This window comes from Dioscorea cayenensis, chromosome 9 (assembly GCF_009730915.1).
Source record: "Dioscorea cayenensis subsp. rotundata cultivar TDr96_F1 chromosome 9, TDr96_F1_v2_PseudoChromosome.rev07_lg8_w22 25.fasta, whole genome shotgun sequence".
In the NCBI taxonomy this organism is placed as follows: domain Eukaryota; kingdom Viridiplantae; phylum Streptophyta; class Magnoliopsida; order Dioscoreales; family Dioscoreaceae; genus Dioscorea; species Dioscorea cayenensis.
In genome coordinates, this window is record NC_052479.1 from 7,973,792 (window position 1) to 7,993,362 (window position 19,571).

Sequence of the window (19,571 nt, forward strand, 5' to 3'; positions counted from 1 at the left end):
AAAGCAATGAATCCATAGAGAAACCCCCTCGATGGTCGGGTCAATGGTCTTGTGGAGAGTCCTCTACTCGTCGTCCAAGGATTCCCTCGTCCGGTATAGGATACGCCTCGACGAAAGCTCCCCTACAGACCTTCTTCCTAAGTAATGTCAATGTCGGAGCGATAGAACCTCTCCAAAACCCTAGCCAATACCCCTCAAAACCCTAGCCGAAGCCCTCTCTCAAGTTGGGGAAAAGATGAAGAAAAGAATGCTGAAATCGGGGCTAAATCGGCTTTAAATAGGGCTGGAATCGGGCGACCACACGGGCCTGTGGATTTTACACACGCCCGAGTGGAATTTCCACACGGGCGTGTATAATTTCCACACGCCGGTGTGGATTCTCTGAAGTCTTGTTTTCTCGGCCGACTGTGAACAGTAACTACTACAGTTATTGCTACAGTACTCTGCCAAAAATACTCCCGAATCTACTTTTCATCGAGGTAACATAAACGGGCACACATTTATGCCGTGGATCGCTTTGCTTCTTCAATGACGGATAAGTTGATGGAGATCTTGTTCTATGTGCATAAGTCGGAATGCTTGAGTGTGACTGCCCTTGTGCCCCTCCAAATGGTTGTGCTAACTCAAATATGGGGAGGTTGGCACACACTCTAGCATCTCACACCCGACTCATATCTTCGTGTTTGAACTGTAGCAAGATTTCCTCCAAAATCGGTGCAATGTGATCCACATTGGCTTCTTTCCTTCATAATTGGTTTCACAACCCAACCTGCATAAAAGTAACATAAAAACACACATATTAGTGTAAAAACCCAAGAAAAGTAATGCTCAATATAAGGAAAGAACGCTTCACATTCGTATCGCACAAGCACTTATCAAACTCCCCAACACTTAAGCTTTTGCTTGTCCTCAAGCAAAAATTAAACATTCTGTGCATCAATAAAGTAAATATTGAAAGTGCTTGGTCTTAGGTTCACCAAAGTATACAAAGAGAGCATTCTACAAGTAAGGGAAATTTCAACACTAAATATGAAAGATCGAAGCTCTAGTTAAAAACTTGAATAAAAAAAAGACAACAAACCCCGAAATCGTGAAAGTGTGTGGACTCACTCAAGTCAACCCAAGGTATACTCCTCAAAGCTCTAAGTATAAGGGACTTATTTATCTACAACAAGAAAGTAACAAAAAATTTTAAAGATGGTAGTAGCTTCACACATTCTATAAGGTAGCCCTTTCCCAAGCGGCCGCTAAAGTGGCTTTCACACTTTCGAGGTGGTAGCTCTTTCTACCGGAGTGGTAGCTTTCACTCATCCTATGAGATAGCTCTTTCTCTCATTAGGGCATAACTAGTACCCGACTTCTGAGAGTAACTTCATACTACATAAGTGGTAGCTCTTTCCACCCAAAATGCAAAACAAACAAGAAAACTATTTTGTTCCTTCTTTTCATCATTCATTTTATTCATTTTTTCATATTTTTTTTTTCAGAATTTAACACAAGAAACAACTATAACTAGTCCCTTTAACATCGAACATGAGTTTCCAATAGAGTTTAAAGAGTGAGTAGTGCGCTGAGTGTAATTGGATGGCTTCAATCTAGTACCCACGTCTTCATCCAAACCACAAATCTCTTTCTAGCAATTTATGAATTGATCAATCCCAAAGAGAGATGCGTGCTCCATTACCTTAGGAGTTGCTTCTTCTTTAATTTCAACTTGGAAACAATCTGTCTTCGCCAACTCTCCTTGCATCATTTCTTGCTCACAAACATACTGTCCACTCAAACAATCACCACATTGAATGAACGGTTCTTCATGTATCCTCTCAATCTCGACAACATCATACTCGTTCCGCCCCACTTCTTCATTGTCATTCACTACTACATCTTCTCTATAAGGAACTTGACTTGCTTGCTCAAATACTTGTTGTTCCTTGGATAGTGTGTCAAGTATCCCTCCTAATTGATGCTCAAGGTTTATATAGGAGGCTTCATGATATCTTCGTGTGGTCTCCATATTTTGGACGCAGACATCGGATGCTTCAATAAAGTTAGCTAATACTCTTTGTAACAGAAGTGCTTCCTCGCCGAGTATCTCACCCCTTTGACATTCTTCTTGAGGTGCCTCCCAATGTTGTTCACCATTATTCCATAATAAGTTTGGGTAGCCCACTTCAATTGGATGATATGCGTTGTAACATGGAATGTTTTGTTTTTGTGAAGTAACAATTCTATTAACCTTTTTATTGAGAGCTTCAACCTGAAAATATAGAACAACGACTGGGTCAATCATCATTTAAAATCCTTGCAAGAAAAAGTAAAACATAACAAAAGAAAAAGAATGAGAATGATGGAAGAATAAGAAAGTGTGAAATAGAATGAATGATAAATAGCTAAGAAAACAAAGTGCAAAGTATCTCTAAACACCTACTCCCCGGCAATGACGCCAATTACTTGACAAGGTCCCCTTGCGTATATCGCGCAAGTGCTCGGGTTTGTCGAAGTAATAATCCCTGATGAGCGGGTATCGAATCCACAGGGAGTAGGGAATAAAAACACTTAATCCGCTTCTTAGCTATGTGAAAGATCAATAGTGATAAGTGTGACAATGATTCCATTCTCAAAAGTAAAAGCAACAAGTAAGAGAGCACGAGTAAAGGAGGAGGTAAGGCAATCGTTAAAGATGGGGTACTCGGATAATGCTCCGCCTAGGATAATTGTTTCAAGTGCAAGAATCCTCTATTATGCTTCCTAATCGATGCAATGGTGAGTCGTGAAAATCCTTAATTACATATTCCCAAATCTAAGGTCAACTATGCCTAATTCTATACATGTCCATGAGGAGAGATTAGATAACCTCTCAACCTCGCTCTCGAATAGAGTTGACAAGAGCTCTAGGGATTCCAAGTGATAAATCTCTTTCTAATTATAGACCTAACCCTTTGGTCCAGGTCGAAAGTCCTTAACCACAATTAAGCCTTAGATACTAAGATCACCTCAACGCTTCACTCCGTTTCACGCGCAACTAAGCCCCAGCGGAAGGTCATCCCTTAGACCATTCAATCTATTATGGCCGCAAAGAACTAAAGGAACGGAGGTAGAATCGATCACGTCGGAGGGCAAAGGGGACGCTCCTGTACCTCTCGACTCACCCTCTCAACCATCTCCAACCTAGCTTTGTCTAACACTCGTGGTGTGTCACTCACTCACAAGGTTACCAACGATAACTCTCAACCCTAGTGTCACTCTTGTGGACATGTTCATACAATCAAGGATTCAAGGTTGGAACTCACAATAAACATTAATTAATTAAAAGCATAATAAAGAGATTCAATGAAACAAATACATCCTAGGGTTGACAAATACCCAAGTACCAACTAGGCGTTTAGCTCTCCATGGAGCTAAGTACAATCAAAGAAATAGAATGTAAAAGCAATGAATCCATAAAGAAACCCCTTCGATGGTCGGGTCAATGGTCTTGTGGAGAGTCCTCTACTCGTCGTCCAAGGATTCCCTCGTCCTGTATAGGATACGCCTCGACGGAAGCTCCCCTACAAACCTTCTTCCTAAGGAATGATGATGTCGGAGCCATAGAACCTCTGCAAAACCCTAGCCAATATCCCTCAAAACCCTAGCCGAAGCCCTCTCTCAAGTTGGGAAAAGATGTAGAAAAGAATGCTGAAATCGGGGCTGAATCGGTTTTAAATAAGGTTGGAATCGGGCGACCATATGGGCCTGTGGATTTTACACACGCCCATGTGGCATTTCCACACGGGCGTGTATAATTTCCACACGCCCGTGTGGATTCTCTGAATTCATGTTTTCTCGTCCGGCTGTGAACAGTAACTACTACAGTGATTGCTACAGTTACTGTTACAGTAACCTGCTACATTACTCTGCCAAAAAATACTCCCGAATCTAGTTTTCATCGAGGTAACATAAACGGGCACACGTTTATGCCGTGGATCGCTTTGTTTCTTCAATGACGGATAAGTTGATGGAGATCTTGTTCTATGTGCATAAGTCAGAATGCTTGACTGTAACTGCCCTTGTGCCCCTCCAAATGGTTGTGCTAACTCAAATATGGGGAGGTTGGCACACACTCTAGCATCTCACACCCGACTCTTATATTCGCGTTTGAACTTTAGCAAGATTTCCTCCAAAATCGGTGCATTGTGATCCACATTGGCTTCTTTCCTTCATAATTGGTTTCACAACCCAACCTGCATAAAAGTAACATAAAAACACACATATTAGTGTAAAAACCCAAGAAAAGTAATGCTCAACATAAGGAAAGAACGCTTTGCATTCATATCGCACAAAGCACTTATCAACCCCATTTTCTTATCGATTGTCTTTCCTTATCCCAATGTGCTTCCCTTTATTTTTTTTACTTTTATTTGCATCGATATTGTTCACTCAAAAACACAACTTGGCTTTTACTATAGTTAAATATCAACACTTGTGTTTTTCAAGCACTATTCCCTGTGGATACTACTATCCACTCACCGGGGTATTTTATTTCTTCGATAACCCGTGCACTTGTGGTCACACATGCAAGAGGTGTACAAAGAGACATATTTCCCATCCCTGTGGCACTCGCTGGCTAGCCCCTCATGGGCGGGTACAACATGGAGAAAACAACAATAGATCTAAAGAAAGAAGACATGACTCCCTTCTTTTCAAGATTCGTCTCCAATGTCGAGCTCCGTGTGCTAGCACCATTTCCCTAGTGCATCCAACTCGCCCCTTGTTGCCTTAGAAAGTGTGGTGAAGCTTGATGTTCACTCTCATCAATGTCTTCCTGGTGGAGAAGAAGATCCCCGAACAAAGATGATAGAGGAACCCTAGAAATTAGAGTTATAAAGGCAAATTTTTGGCTTGACAAGGTCAGAGCAAGAGTGTGTCTGGACCGTGTTATGTTGGGGAAGTTCTGAGTGAAATGGTAGAGTGCTCGCCTCAAAGATTCAGTAGGAGGGACAAGATCGTGTCCCAACCTTGTAGAGATAGACCACTTGAATAAAATTATCTTCGGGCTAGGTTTTTTAGAAGGAAGGGCGTAATCTTGTCTGAACAGTGTTGAGCTTGAGAACACCATCCTATATGGATTTCTCACTAAAACACACACCATGCTAAAATATTCAGTGGGGAAGAAAAGAGCATGTCTCACCCATGTTTAGCTTGGATAGTTAGTACTTACAAAGCATTTTTCCTGTTTTTTTCCCCATTTCACTCCAAGTTGCGTCGGGCCCTCTACTCTTGCACAAATAGCAGAAATACCCAGAATAGCAACACATATGCACAAAAGTATGCTTGAGAAAAAGAGAAATGAAGGAATTACGGTATGAAAACATGTATATAAAGTGCACTCATAAGCCTACTAATGTCCACTTGTTGATTATGCTTCATAGCTTACTTGATGCCTGCCACAGACCATAAAGGATTTACCCTGAATTGATCAAGAAAATCATTAGCAACCCATTTTGCACTCACATGCCACACATTATGCTCCCTTGTGCACTCACGTTTAAGAATCCCATATTTGATTTGAATTGTCTTTTGGTCTTTAATCATGGGAGTTACCCATAAATTGAAAGGGTATCCCTTCTTACAAATTGCATTGCATACATATCTTCTTATTAGTTGTCCTAAAATTCATTACACACCTGTTCTTAGTTCCATAGTTCCTAACAGCCTCTCTAAATCAACTAAAACTACTGAAATTCATTCTAATCTCAAAATGTGGGTCCTTCACATCAAACTCAACATGAAACTTTGAATATTTGGGCTGACTTGGACCTATTCCTTTTTCATCTATCTTAAAACATGAATCCATGTCATCGGATTCACCATATTTAGATTCAATTTCATCTCAGCCATTAGTCTGATCCTGAACACCTTCAACTCCTCCAAGGCCTTCCTGTGTAACCTGCTAATTCTCCTCCACACCATCACTACCCTCATCATCATCCACTTCCTCACTATTGAAGCTATATTCTGAATCATGAAGCTCACTCCCATCATCACCTTCTTTCTGCTATCTAGGGCTTTCCATTTAGCTGTCATTATTTTCTCCCGCTGTTTGAAACTCCTTGGAATCTATTACTTGATCACCAAGGCCTATGACATGAATGTTTTTTGTAACTAAGTTAGAAACCTTTGGATATATATTTACTATCCTGTTATGGCCAACACTAGAAGCCAATTCCAATACATCTCCATCATTCCTTATCTCCCTTAGCCCCATATTACTACCTACTATGTTCAATCACCAAAATGTAGTTCCATCCACCTCCAGACTCATCTCCTTTGCCATGTTTATTATCTATAATTTGGATATTTTATCATGGCAGCAATAATTAACAAACCAAGCAAGTTTACAGCCCTCGAATTTGTGTACATCGTCATAAGTATAATACAATCTAATTGTGAAATACTCACTACTGGGCGCTGACAAAAAGGAAAGAAACAAAACAAACATGTAATCAATGCGTTATGTAGACTTTTATCTAAACAAAAATAGCATTAGATTGTTTAGTTAATTATCTCCTATTGATTTACTTCTAACATAGATGGCAAAATAATGTGTATCTAAACATAAATTTTAATGTTCTGACAACAAATGTGTATCTAAGACTAAATTATGCACACTGTTATGTTATTCCTTTAGTTTTGAGTACATGGCTGACAACATAAAAAAAAACTATTAACATGTATCAAACTCCATACAAAACTTGTCCTCATTAACAGAAAGTACACAAACCTTCTATTCAATATATAACTTTGGACTCAATTCAATACTAAACTCCATACATAATAAATCTAACTAAAACATATATCAAACTCCATACAAAAAATATGTAAAACCTCAATTCAACAATAACTAAAAAAATAACAAACTCCATACAAAAAATATCAAACAGACTTTTGAAAGAAAAATAGACACACTTTAATAGCTACTCAAATGCCTCATCTTGCAAAAAATATACAAATCCTCAACTGAAAAGAAAGTAAAAAAATATACATCAAACTCCATACAAACAAAAATACACAAAACATATGAATATATACATAGAAAATAAACTATAAATGCAACTTTCAATTCAATAACAGGACTTTCGAAAGAAAAATAAACACATTCATCCCACTCACATGTGTCATCTTGCAAAAAATAGACAATATTTCAATTCAATGTCAAGTTAAAAAAATATATATGTACATATCAACTCCAAAGGGAGTAACACAAAACATAAGAAGATATACATACAATGGCAATTAAAAAAAATATATCAAACTCCAAAGGGAGTAACATAAAACAAAAGAAGATTACAAACAATGGAAAGTAAAAAAAAACATATCAAACTCCAAAGGAAAGTGACACAAAACATAAGGAGATATACATACAATGGCAAGTAAAAAAAATATATATCAAACTCAAAAGGGAGTAACACAAAAAAATATATCAAAAATAGACAAAAATTCAATTCAATGGCAAGTATAAAAAACCATAAAAAGATATACATACAAAATAAACTCAAGTAAACTTTAAACAAAAACTTCAATTCAATACAATATTTTGTATTGAAAATATACATATTTGGGCCACTCACATGCCTCATCTACTCTAGCATGGTTAACATTGAGCATTAGTACAGACATCCCAAATGTTATTTTAATATAGGACAAGAAAAACCTAAAACTGGTGAACATTCAATATCTTATAGTAAATTGGTAACTCTGTGTTTTGTTGGCCTTATCATTCAATCAACTTCCATGAGGCACACCGGCAATTCCTAAACACATGATGTGGAGATAGTTTCTTCAGTAGTATATTAGCGGCTAGGTACAGTTACAAATGAGGAACTCTCTCAAGGGAGAAGAAGATTAGGGCAATCGGGGAAGAGAAGATTAAGGCAAAGATGGTTTCGGGGGATGGAGAGAAGAAGATTAGGACAAAATGGCTTCAAGGTAGAAGAAGGGGAAGTAGAAGAACTCATCTAATGTGGCATCTTGCGTGGCACAAGAGAATGTCCACTTGATTTAGTTGTCCACTCGGCGCTTCTACGTGAGCATATGATGTGGAACAAAGCTTTCCATGTGAGAATTCTGGCGATCGCATTAGCAGCTTACCACTAGAATAGTTTCAGTACCCTCCCGCTAAAGGGAAATCAAAGTCAAGTGCTCATTTTAGTACATATTGAAATAAAGTGCTAAAAAAAAACACAAGCATAATAAAGCACCCACTCAAAAATAATCCGATATATTTATTGGGGGTAAAAAGCGATGACTAGAGAAGTCTATAAGGCAGTGCAATCTTCAAGAGACACCAAAAAGGTTTTCGGACTTCTTGAAGCCAATGGCAATGCGGACTTCATAACCAAATACAATTACTGAGAACCAGTCAAAAGAAGATGAAATAATCTCTTATATATGACATGAATTACTCTGATTAGAATAAATCCAATTAATCTAATTAAAACCAATTATGGACTAATTATTATTAGAATTGATAAAAAAAAAAAGATATAAATACAAATATGAAACTTACATCCATGCAAACAATAAATTTAAGAATAGCATAAATCTCAAAGATACACCATTATGGAAAACAAAATAAAATTAAAATATCAAAAAATATAAAAAAAACCATTATAGAAAATTATTAAAGTTAAAATATGTGAGCCTCACACCTTAATTAAATCCTAGCTGTTGATTTTACTTTTAATCCTAGCCGTTGATTTGTTTTTAGTTTTGAAACCCTAGTCGTTTCTTCACTTCCTTCGGTTTTAGATCACCGTTTACGGAAAAAAGAGAAAGACCTTGCCTCATCTCTTTCCCTCCCTATTTGCGGCTGGTGTCGGCGGTGAGGACAGGATAAGGGTCTCGTCGTCAGGGTTTCATTTCACTGTTATATTTGAGGTAAGGTTCCGATTTTTTTTTTTTAATGCTCTTTCTTATGATTGTTGTGGCATGATACTAGTTAGGGTAAGAGTTTGGTGAGGATATTGATTTGATTTAATTTGAGGGTAATATTCAAAAATTCCTGTTAGCATAGCGTAAACTACTCTTCGATTTTAGAGGTCTTAGAGGCTGAATTTGGAGGAGAGTTGAATATGAAACTTGTAGAGTTCGGCATTGGATAAATTCCTGCAAAATTTCAGAATTTTTACATAAGATCCTATAAATTATGAGTTTTAGACGCACGTGACGCAGACAGGATTTTTGTGCAGCCCATGAACAGTTTTTGGTTAATTTCATGATTACAAGTTTTGATTTAGATTTATATTTATATAACAAAGTTATAGAGGATGGTCTTATCTTTGACTCTGCCAAATTTCAGAATTTTAGCCATGTAATTTATGAGATATGGTCCGATTTCTATAGTGGTTCTCAATGGCATTTCTGCAGGAAGCATGAATTTTGATCAGAGAATTTTGAGGAGCTTAGATGTTGAATCAGGGCTCATGTTTAATAAGGAAGTTGTTCAATTTAAAGTTAATTATATGTTCCTAAAGTTTAATCTTATTTGAACTTATATGTTGTGAAATATATTTTATTAAAAAGGGCATGTTTGAAATTATTGGTTTACATATTTATGATTTTTAAAATTGATGGATTAAATTCTATAAATCACAAATCATTATGAGATTTGGGTATGTTATAGATGTAGATGTCTAGTTTTTTTAAGAAGATTGAAATTTCTGATTTGGGTTAGAATTCGCAAAGCTATGCTAATTTCAATCTTAAGGTTCATAGGGGAATTGGTTATTAGTCTCAACCTTGGTGGTTTTATTAGTGTCTTGAATATGTTTTTTCATTTGTGTGAATTTTAGAATTTGATTTACTTGTAATTCTGATTGGTTATTCCCGAACATAGGACTTCCTAAGAAAACTCAATTGGTGAAAGAATTCGAAATCTGGTCGTTAATCAGGTAAGTATCCCACATATAAATCCGATTATATGTGTATACTTCAAAATTCTAGTTTTCTGAATTTCTGAAATGTTTGAGAAAAATGTTTATTATTTCAATTTATATTTTGAATTACTTATTTTTTTATTATTTGCAATTCGTATATAAGTATTTAGTTTTGGCAATGAATTCGAACTATTTTTATCTGAAAATGGGATCAACAAATTTATGTATTCTGTTCTGATAAATGTTTCGACATTATGTATTTTGACATAGCAACCTGTAGTTCCCAACTAACTTTGCATTAACCCTGTCATTGGGGATTAAACATTGACTGTGTCGACGTGTATTTGTGAAATAGAAACTATAATTTCCTACCGTTCCGTCGGTTAAGAATAACGGCTTCTGATAATTCTGGATCGGATAACCGAGGGCAAACTTATGACCTCTAATATTCTGGCTTCGGTTACCGAGGGTAAACATATGACCTCTGACATTTTGTTTTGGCAATAGTTATTTGTGGGACATATATGCTTGACTTTTTGATCAGTTATGTTTTATTGAAAACTTAACTTCTGAATTTTATTCTAATAAACTTGTATTTTATTATACCTATTTGCGTTTTGAAATTTGGAAACTTTTGTTGTCCCGATATTTTTTAGTGGGTATTTACTGGGCTATCTAGCTCATAATCTATTGTTAATTTTTTTCAGATCAGGAGTTTAATAGCTCACCTTTTTGAGAATTGGGTTTTGAGTCCTGGCACGGCTACTGGGTCTCGGCCTTGTAGGTGTGCGGCAGTTTGTCGGTGCACCTGGTCTGTCGAGCTGGGTTCAGAGTGTGATAAATTTAGTGGTATCAGGGATTTAGCAAAATTTTGATGATATTAGTGTGCCCGATAGAAAGTTTAGTTCCACTTTTGACCTAACCTATAGCTTTGATTTGCATCCTTGAACTTGTCGTTGATTAGTCTTTTGTTACTAACTTGGTGTTTTTAGCACCATTCAAAGGATGTCAACTAGAGACCCTCTTTATTCTTGGTAAAGAAAATTTTGGTGGTTATGGACTGTTGGTAATTAATTAGCATGTGTATTAGTTACCTCCCTGCATAAATTTTCTTGGACTTCCATAATCTTGTTGATTGATAATGTTAAGACTTTATTGTACTATAAAAGGATTGGTTGTCGCTATATTCCTATAGATGCCATTTTATTCTTTTCTTTTCATCGTCGGAAGTTGCATGTCAGGATTTGAGTGTTTGTTTTGGTTATTTTGAATTGATTGAAAACTCCTACTTTGGTTGGAATTTGTAATTGGATCTTCTAGGATTGTATTGTCTTTGATTTTATTTGACTTGGCCATTTGATATGAAGAGAATAAAAAGATTTCAAAATTTTCAGTATGATGATTAGAAAAAAAAAATGATTAGAGTTGAGCTCTTGTATGGTTGTATATTGAAGCATAGGAATTGTGACTTTCAAGATTTTAATTTGAGCTGCGTAAAACTTTGTCCAAATTCAGAGACTTTAGAAAATAGAATTTGGAGAAGTTTAAAACTAGAGAATTGTATCATTTATCTATAGCTATCTACCTGTAAAATTTTGAATTTATTATATGTGTATCCTAAGAGATATTCTCTTATAATTAGGTCTACCCCGGATATTACTGTTGTGCAGGACTTGAATAGTAAATGGTATTTTTCATAATTCTAGAGGGAGATTTGGCCATAGTTCATTATAGAGAATTTGTTAAATATGGTCTTAACTACTTGTATTTAAAATATCTCTACAAGTAGATGTGTATTTTGGAAGATATTCATGATCTTGTAAGACTAACATGGAATATAAATGTGCTTAAATTGGGTGAGATTTATATTGATGCCATAATTTGAGGAAAGCTAAGAATATTATGGAACTTGTTCACATTATATTTTGGTGAGTCTAAATCTATTTTAAATAGGAATCATGAGGTTTGGCAAGTTTAAGTATTGCTATAATATTTAATTTGAGGAAAAATGAAATCAAGCAAATTTAAGGTTTGTAAATACTTGATGATTGCTAATGTATTGATGAATTTATTACATTGTTGATGTAAGTAAGGCAAAAGATATTTATTGAACTGGGAATTTTTATCAAGGCTACTTGTTTCCAAAATGAGTAATGTCTTTTATTCCTATTTATATACGGTGAAGTTTTGACTTATAATTTTTGTTGGTTCTATTAGCAATTTGATTTTCAGTTAATGAGGAAAAATTATGAGTGTCCTGATATTGTCGGACTTGAATATGTGCATAATTTTAATGTTCTCCCTTATTTTGAGAGATGCTTGTTGGTTGTTAAATTAGATCTATGATAATATTATCGGGTGATTTTAGTAGGCAACATGTATTCCGCTAGATGATAAGGAAACTGATGACATTTTAATATTGTCAAAACCTGGTTGATTTAGTCATCTAATCCATAGGATGCTACAAGAATCGATGATTCTAATCGAGTTTTGATGGATTATAATGGTGGTGAAGTATTTGAGGTTCAAAACCCTATTTGAGAGTTGGATGACTAGTAACACGATCATAGATCCTCAGATTGATGATTACGAGAGAGTGCCAAAGGCCATTGATTTCTTAGTTATGTTTGATATAAGTTGGTGCAAAACCCTAAATTGGTTTGAGGTCCATTTGTTGTGACCATCATCCTTAGAAGTATCACCAGTCAAGTTTTGTTTGAATCCATTGGTCTATGAATCTTATAAGCTAATTGAATGACGTTCTAAATTTTTCATGGTCTGATCTTACTGGAATTCTGCTTCAATGGATCAAGTTTGAGTTTAGAGGACTAAACTCTTTTAAAGGGGGGAAATTGTGAGCCCCGCCCCTTAATTAAATCCTAGTTGTTGATTTTACTTTTAATCCAAGCCGTTGATTTTGTTTTTAGTTTTGAAACCCTAGCCATCTCTTCCCCTCCTTCGGTTTTAGATCGCCATTTAGGGAAATAAGAGAGAAGCCTTGACTCAACTCTTTTCCTCCCTATTCGAGGATGGTGTCTGCGGCAAGGACGGGAGAAAGTTCTCATCGTTAGGGTTTTGTTTCACTGTTATATTTTAGGTAAGGTTCTGATTTATTTTTTTTATGCTCTTTCTTATTATTGTTGTGGCATGATACTAGTTAGGTTAGTGTTTGGTGAGGATGTTGATTTGATTTAATTTGAGGATAAGATTCAAAAATTCCTGTTAGCATAGCATAATCTCCTCTTCGATTTTAGAGGTCTTAGATGCTGAATTTGGAGGAGAGTCAAATAGGAAACTTGTAGAGCTCGACGTTGGATAAATACCTGCAAAATTTCAGAATTTTTACAAAAGTATCCTGTAAATTATAAGTTTTAGACACATGTGACGTGGACAAGATTTTTGTGCAGCCTTTGAACAGTTTTTTTATTAATTTCATGATTATAAGTTCTGATTTAGATTTATATTTATGTATTAAAGTTATAGAGGATGGTTTTATCTTTGACTCTACCAAATTTCACAATTTTTAGCCATGTAATTTGTGAGATATTGTCAAATTTCTATAGTGGTGCTCAATGGCATTTCTGCAGGAAGTATGAATTTTGATCAGAGAATTTGAGGATCTTAGATGTTGAATCAAGTATCATAATTAATAAGGAAGTTGTTCAATTTTGAGTTAATTATATACTCCTAATGTTTAATCTTATTTGAAGTTACATGCTGTGAGATATATTTTATTAAAAAGGGCATGTCTAAAATTGTTGGTTTACATATTTATGATTTTTAAAAGTGATGGCTTAAATTCTATAGATATGAAATCATTATGAGATTTGGATATGTTATAGATGTAGATGTCTAGTTTTTTTTAGAAGATTGAAATTTTTGATTTGGGTTAGAATTTGCAAAACTATGCTAATTTCAATCTTAAGGTTCATAAGGGAATTGGTTATTAGTCTCAACCTTGGTCATTTTATTAGTGTCTTGAATATGTTTTTGCATTTGTGTGAATTTTAGAATTTGATTTACTTGTAATTCTGATTGGTTATTCCTGAACATAGGACTTCCTAAGAAAACTCAATTGGTGAAAGAATTCGAAATCTAGTCGTTAATCAGGTAAGTATCCCACATATAAATCCGATTATATGTGTATACTTCAAGATTCTAGTTTTCTGAATTTCTGAAATTTTTGAGAAAAATGTTTATTATTCCGATTTATATTTTTAATTACTTATTTATTTATTATTTGCAATTCGTATGTAAGTATTTAGTTTTGGAAATGAATTAGAACTATTTTTATCTGAAAATGGGATCAACAAATTTATGTATTCTGTTCTGATAAATGTTTCGACATTATGTATTTTGACATAGCAACTTGTAGTCCCCAACTAACTTTGCATTAACCCTGTCATTGGGGGTTAAATATTGACTGTGTCGACATGTATTTGTGAAATAGAAACTATAGTTTCCCACCGTTCCTTTGGTGGAAAAATAACTGCTTCTGATAATCTGGCTCGCGTAACCGAGGGTAAACTTATGACCTCTAATATTCTAGCTTGGGCCACCGATGTCAAATATATGATCTCTGACATTTTGTTTTGCCAATAGTTATTTGTGACACATATATGCTTGACTTTTTGATCAGTTAGGTTTTATAGAAAAACTTAACTTCTAAATTTTATTCTGATAAACTTGTATTTTATTATACTTGTTTGAGTTTTGAAATTTGAAAAATTTTATGATCCCGATATTTTTTAGTTGGTATTTACTAGGCTATCAAGCTCATAATTTGTTGTTAATTTTTATTTCATATCAGGAGTTTAATAGCTCACCGATTTGAGAATCGGGTTTTGGGACCTTGAGACGTCTACTGGGTCTCAGCCTTGTAGGTGTGCGGCCATTTGTCGGCGTATCGGGTGTGGCGAGCCAGGTTCGCGATGTGACAAAATATGAAAACCATAAATAAAATAAAATAAAAACCCATCAATCTATCCTATTTAGGACGAGAAAAGCTTACTATGGATCCTCATCCGACATGTTTTTCTTTTTATTTTATAATAACTTGTAATGCAACTTTAGATCTGCTATGAGAATAAAGAAACCATACCTCATTTTCATTAATCAAAAAATTAATGTACATATGTATTAAAATTTTTTTTTTAAAAAAAATATCATATATAAAATTTTACAATAAAAGTTTTAAAAATGAACTTAGCGTTTGGTTAGATGTAGTTGAAAATACAATAGATGTCCAATTACAGTGTAGTTGTAAATTCTGGAGTTGAAAAAATACAGGAGAGTCAAATAAGATGTTTGGTTGACCGTAATTGAAAATGTTGGATTTAAAAATTTTGTGTTTGTTTGGAAGGATTTGTAAATCTGAATTTTGAAAACATGTTTTTAGTTGGATATATTTATAGGATGTAAACACCCTTGGTGTGGTTACCCATGTCTTAGGTCATCATTAAATTTAATTAATTATAAATACATAGTTAATTATTAGTAATAGTAACCAAAATAATTATGCTTATAATTTTTTAATTTAATATAAAATTATTTCTCATTACAAATTATTGTTATTTTTAATAATTATAAAAAATATATTACACTATTTATAATGTTTTGTATTGATAAAAATATAATAGTAACGATATATTATTAAGGTAAAATAATATTATGACTTTATTTTTATTTTTATTTATATGTTCTCATTAGAAAGTCTCACGTGACACCATGTGTGAGACTTTCTATTGCAATCCAAAGTGTAGGAGATTGATCTACGTCCGATCTGGACGTAGTTCTATAACCAATAAAATCCTTGTACACTGCATTTCTAACTATTTTCAAATTCTTAAATTCAACTAAACAAAAAGCTAGATTTTGAAATTTTTTGTAATTACAATCACATGTAGTTTAATATCTTGCCAAACAAAACAACCCAACGTGGGTTTTAGGGATAACATAAAAAATTTTTGAGCTAAAACAGGATTTTTTACTTTAATCACACATATGGGCAAGCTTTTCCGTAGGTAGTGGAAAACGTGCTGATCAGGAGTCATCAATCCTTTTCTTTTCGCGCATGAGGCCTATCTATAAAATAGAAGATTTTTCCACAGAGTCTGTGGGGTTATATTGATACTAAAATCCAGCAAATTTTTTTTAAAACTTTTTTAAAAGTAAGTATGGATATATCCTTTTCATTTTTTTTTTATTTTTAAAAAATATAAAAAATAACTTTTAAATAATGATAAAGCAGATAAACACTAAGTCACTAATGTAAAATTTTCGAAGACCTCCGGTGTAAAATTTCCAAGTATTGAAGGTTGGGCTATACTATTATTTGTTAAAAAATCATTTTTATATGTTACATATAATACACATCAATAATTTATTAGTTTATTAACATCAACTTTTTTATTTAAAATATTTGTGTCCCACTCAAAAGGTGAGTTCAAATATCAAGTTCCATGGATGCCCATACCTCTTTATTTATAGATAAATAATAATAAAAACACTATCACTAACTCTTACCGACACACCACTTTGTTTAATAAGCTTTCTATATCTTACAATCAACAGTGCAACATGAAAGACGATCGGTGGTGCGCCTATATAGGTCGGACATGCCCAGCTCATGGAGCACAAAAGCCATGTATCATTATTAGTTAAAAAAAAGACTACTAGATGAGGTACATATATAATATTTTAATTACCAAAGAGGACTGATCAGCCATGCATGTTGATTGACAAATTAAATTCCAAACATAGTTTAAAATTAACTCTCACGTAAAGGTGATCAAAATCGGACTTCTAACTTCATGTTTCGCGGATATCCACAGCAACTGCCCCTCCACTGTCTCACCTTGGCTTAATGGAATGCCAGTGACTTCAAATTCAACAGTGAACTTCCTTTTCTGATCAAGTTTTGAGAAGCGAAGCTTTTTAGGAGAAACATTAACGCTAATAATTCCTTTTGGTTTTTCAACCACTGCATGATAAACTTCAGTACCTCCATTGACCACATTTGTTAACTGTCTTGTGATATTCTTCTTCACCTTTGGATCCAACATAACTGATATTGAAGGATAGTTCAAGTTTTCGGCATTGATCTTGACAAGGTTGGCACATTGGATTTGGCGCTTAGCTATGGTCGAAACATTAACATCGTTGTAGCCAAGGCCACAGAGGTATTGGATATAGTTGAACGGTTTTAGGTCATAAACGAGACCAGGGTCATTAGCCGCTTGTGGGTTCACTTGCCCTGCACCTAAGGCAAACAATTTGGCAGGTTCTCGGCCAGTGAGATTGAAATCGTCAGTGAAGTCGTCGATGATTGGTTTGAGGTCACGGTCTAACCTGTCTGCTGTTGTCATGATTGCTGACTTGATTGCTGCAGGTGACCAATTTTTATGTGTGCTTTTGAGTAATGCAGCGACTCCAGCGAGATGAGGAGTTGCCATTGATGTCCCGCTTAGAAAGTTGAAGTATGACCCAGAAGGTGCTTTAGGTCCTGGACCAGGCTTGATTGGCCATGCTGAGAGAATGTTAACTCCAGGTCCAACGATATCTGGTTTCAGAATACCTCCATTAATCATGCTCGGCCCTCTAGCCGAGAAGTAAGGAATGGTTGGAGATGGACGTGCTCCAAAAACAGTGCCACCAAAAGTTATTGTTGCATTTGGATTAGGAACAGATTCTATGTAACGTGCAATCCTCTGCAATCCTTGATCATCTACATGTGCTGCCGGAAGGACATGAATATCAGAAAATGTTGTATGCCCTTCTACTATCGTGCTTGTTACGATCATTGCAGCTCCTCCTGCATTCTTCACATGCACACCCATGTCAGTAAATTTTCCTTCAATAATGTAGCACACAACTATTTTTCCTTTGACATCAACATTATTAAACGAGCCATTTTGGCAACCTTCTGTGCCATTATGGAGAAGACCCGGGAAAATAAGAGGCAATGTGGCATTGAAATTGTTATCTTGATATCCTGTTTCCCCGTCTATTTCTGTGCCATCTCCGAGCTTTACAGTTGCTTTTGCTTTTCGATCGTGACTGCTAGCTCCCACTGTCATTGCCCATGGCTGAGCATTCCGTATCGAACTAGGTTCGGGGCCGGAATTGCCTGCGGCCATGCAAACAACCAAACCTTTACGAGTCGCTGAGAATGCACCAATGGCCATGCTATCTCGATAGAAAGGCCTGGGATCATTTAGTAGAGAAATAGATAACACATCTACTCCATCATCAATTGCTTGATCCATAGCCTTCAATATATCACTGTTTTGACAACTTGTCTTCGTACATGTCTGATAAATTGCTAAGTGAGCTCTGGGTGCCACACCAGATGCAGTGCCTTTGGCAAGACCACGACCATCAGCATCAGGGACCATGCTTCCTGCAGCAATGCCTGCGCAATGTGTGCCATGCCCATCTGTCTTTTGATCCCTTGGTGCTGGACTTCGCCCATTTTGGAATGATATTGCGCCAATGAGCTTGTTGTTGCAGTAACCTTGTTTTCGAAATTGACATTTCCCCTTCCATTTTGTTGGTGGTGGTGGCATTGGTTTGTCAATGGTGCTATCCTTGAAGGAAGAGTGGCCTGGAGTGATGCCGCTGTCGATTATTCCAATGATCATTCCTTGTCCCATGAAAGAATCAACCCAAAGGCCATGCCATTGGCTTAGACCTATGAAAGAGGGAGTGTATGTGGTCATAAGTGAGAGTTCTTCGTCTTGTTGTGCATGTATGAATCCCTCCATCGATTTCATGCCCTCCACTTCTTGGCTTGTTAGTCTTGCAGCAAAGCCACTAATGACTTCTCGGTAGGAATAGACTAGTCGTTGCTTACCGGAGTCAAGGGTGGTGTTCGGCAAGAATGATCGATGCCAAGCCTCTCGCTCCTGGTCGCCAAGGAACTCATTTTCCTTTTGCGTTTGCACGTGAACAATGTATGTGTGAGCTTCGTTTTCATCAACAATATTGGGAAATGTTTTCCCATGAGCAATAATGAGAACCAAGAAGATGATGTTTCGAAGTTAAGTGGAAGATGGATTGTTTCTTGATATCCATAATTGGGACTATCTTATGGTTCTTAGGTGGAGTGCTAGTCAATTTAAAGGAGGAAATGAGAGAAGGACAAGATCATAGATGTTCCTTTCCATGCAAAGCATGAGGAAAATCAAAATCAGTATGTGCCAACAATTGGATTGTACTAGCGAAGGATCTAACTGTAAACGATGCAGTTATCTCACGAAGATAGCATGCTGATGCTGCGGTAGTTTAAAATTGTTGGGAGCTTCAAATGGGTTATTTAATTTATTCCTTAAATTCAGTGTTTCACTCTGCAGATAAGTATCCATGTAATCGTTTTTAATTCATCTCCAATTTATAAGACTTATATTTGACTGAGATATTCAAGTAAGTGATAGAAATAGAATGTTTTAAAGTATTTCTGAAGTTAAGTATCCTGCTTTCGTTAATAAATAAGTGATTTATTTACTTTTATTAAAAAAAAAATAGTTTGACAATGTTTCACACAATAGATGAAAGGAATAAGATGATGATGAAGAACCTTATTATTATTATTATTATTATTATTATTATTATTATTATTATTATTATTATTATTATTTTACATTTATCTTTGCATTT

General features: G+C 35.4%; 1 protein-coding gene across 1 annotated transcript; it reads right to left on the reverse strand.

Moving 5' to 3' along the window:
* Window positions 1–16,494: 16,494 nt before the first annotated feature.
* Window positions 16,495–18,983, reverse strand: LOC120268790 (subtilisin-like protease 4). Its single transcript, XM_039276060.1, has 2 exons — window positions 17,836–18,983; window positions 16,495–17,727 (listed from the first exon to the last, which is right to left on the reverse strand). Exons 1-2 carry the CDS (start codon window positions 18,686–18,688, stop codon window positions 16,691–16,693), a joined length of 1,890 nt encoding a protein of 629 aa, XP_039131994.1. The 5' UTR covers window positions 18,689–18,983; the 3' UTR covers window positions 16,495–16,690.
* Between the last annotated feature and the right edge of the window lie 588 nt (window positions 18,984–19,571).

Excerpts from the sequence above, each read along its gene's own strand:
- LOC120268790 (XM_039276060.1), bottom strand. The coding sequence starts at position 18,688 with ATGAAATCGATGGAGGGATTCATACATGCACAACAAGACGAAGAACTC. Across the intron at positions 17,728-17,835 it reads TCTCCATAATGGCACAGAAG|GAGGAGCTGCAATGATCGTA; the intron begins GTTGCCAAAATG and ends TGAAGAATGCAG.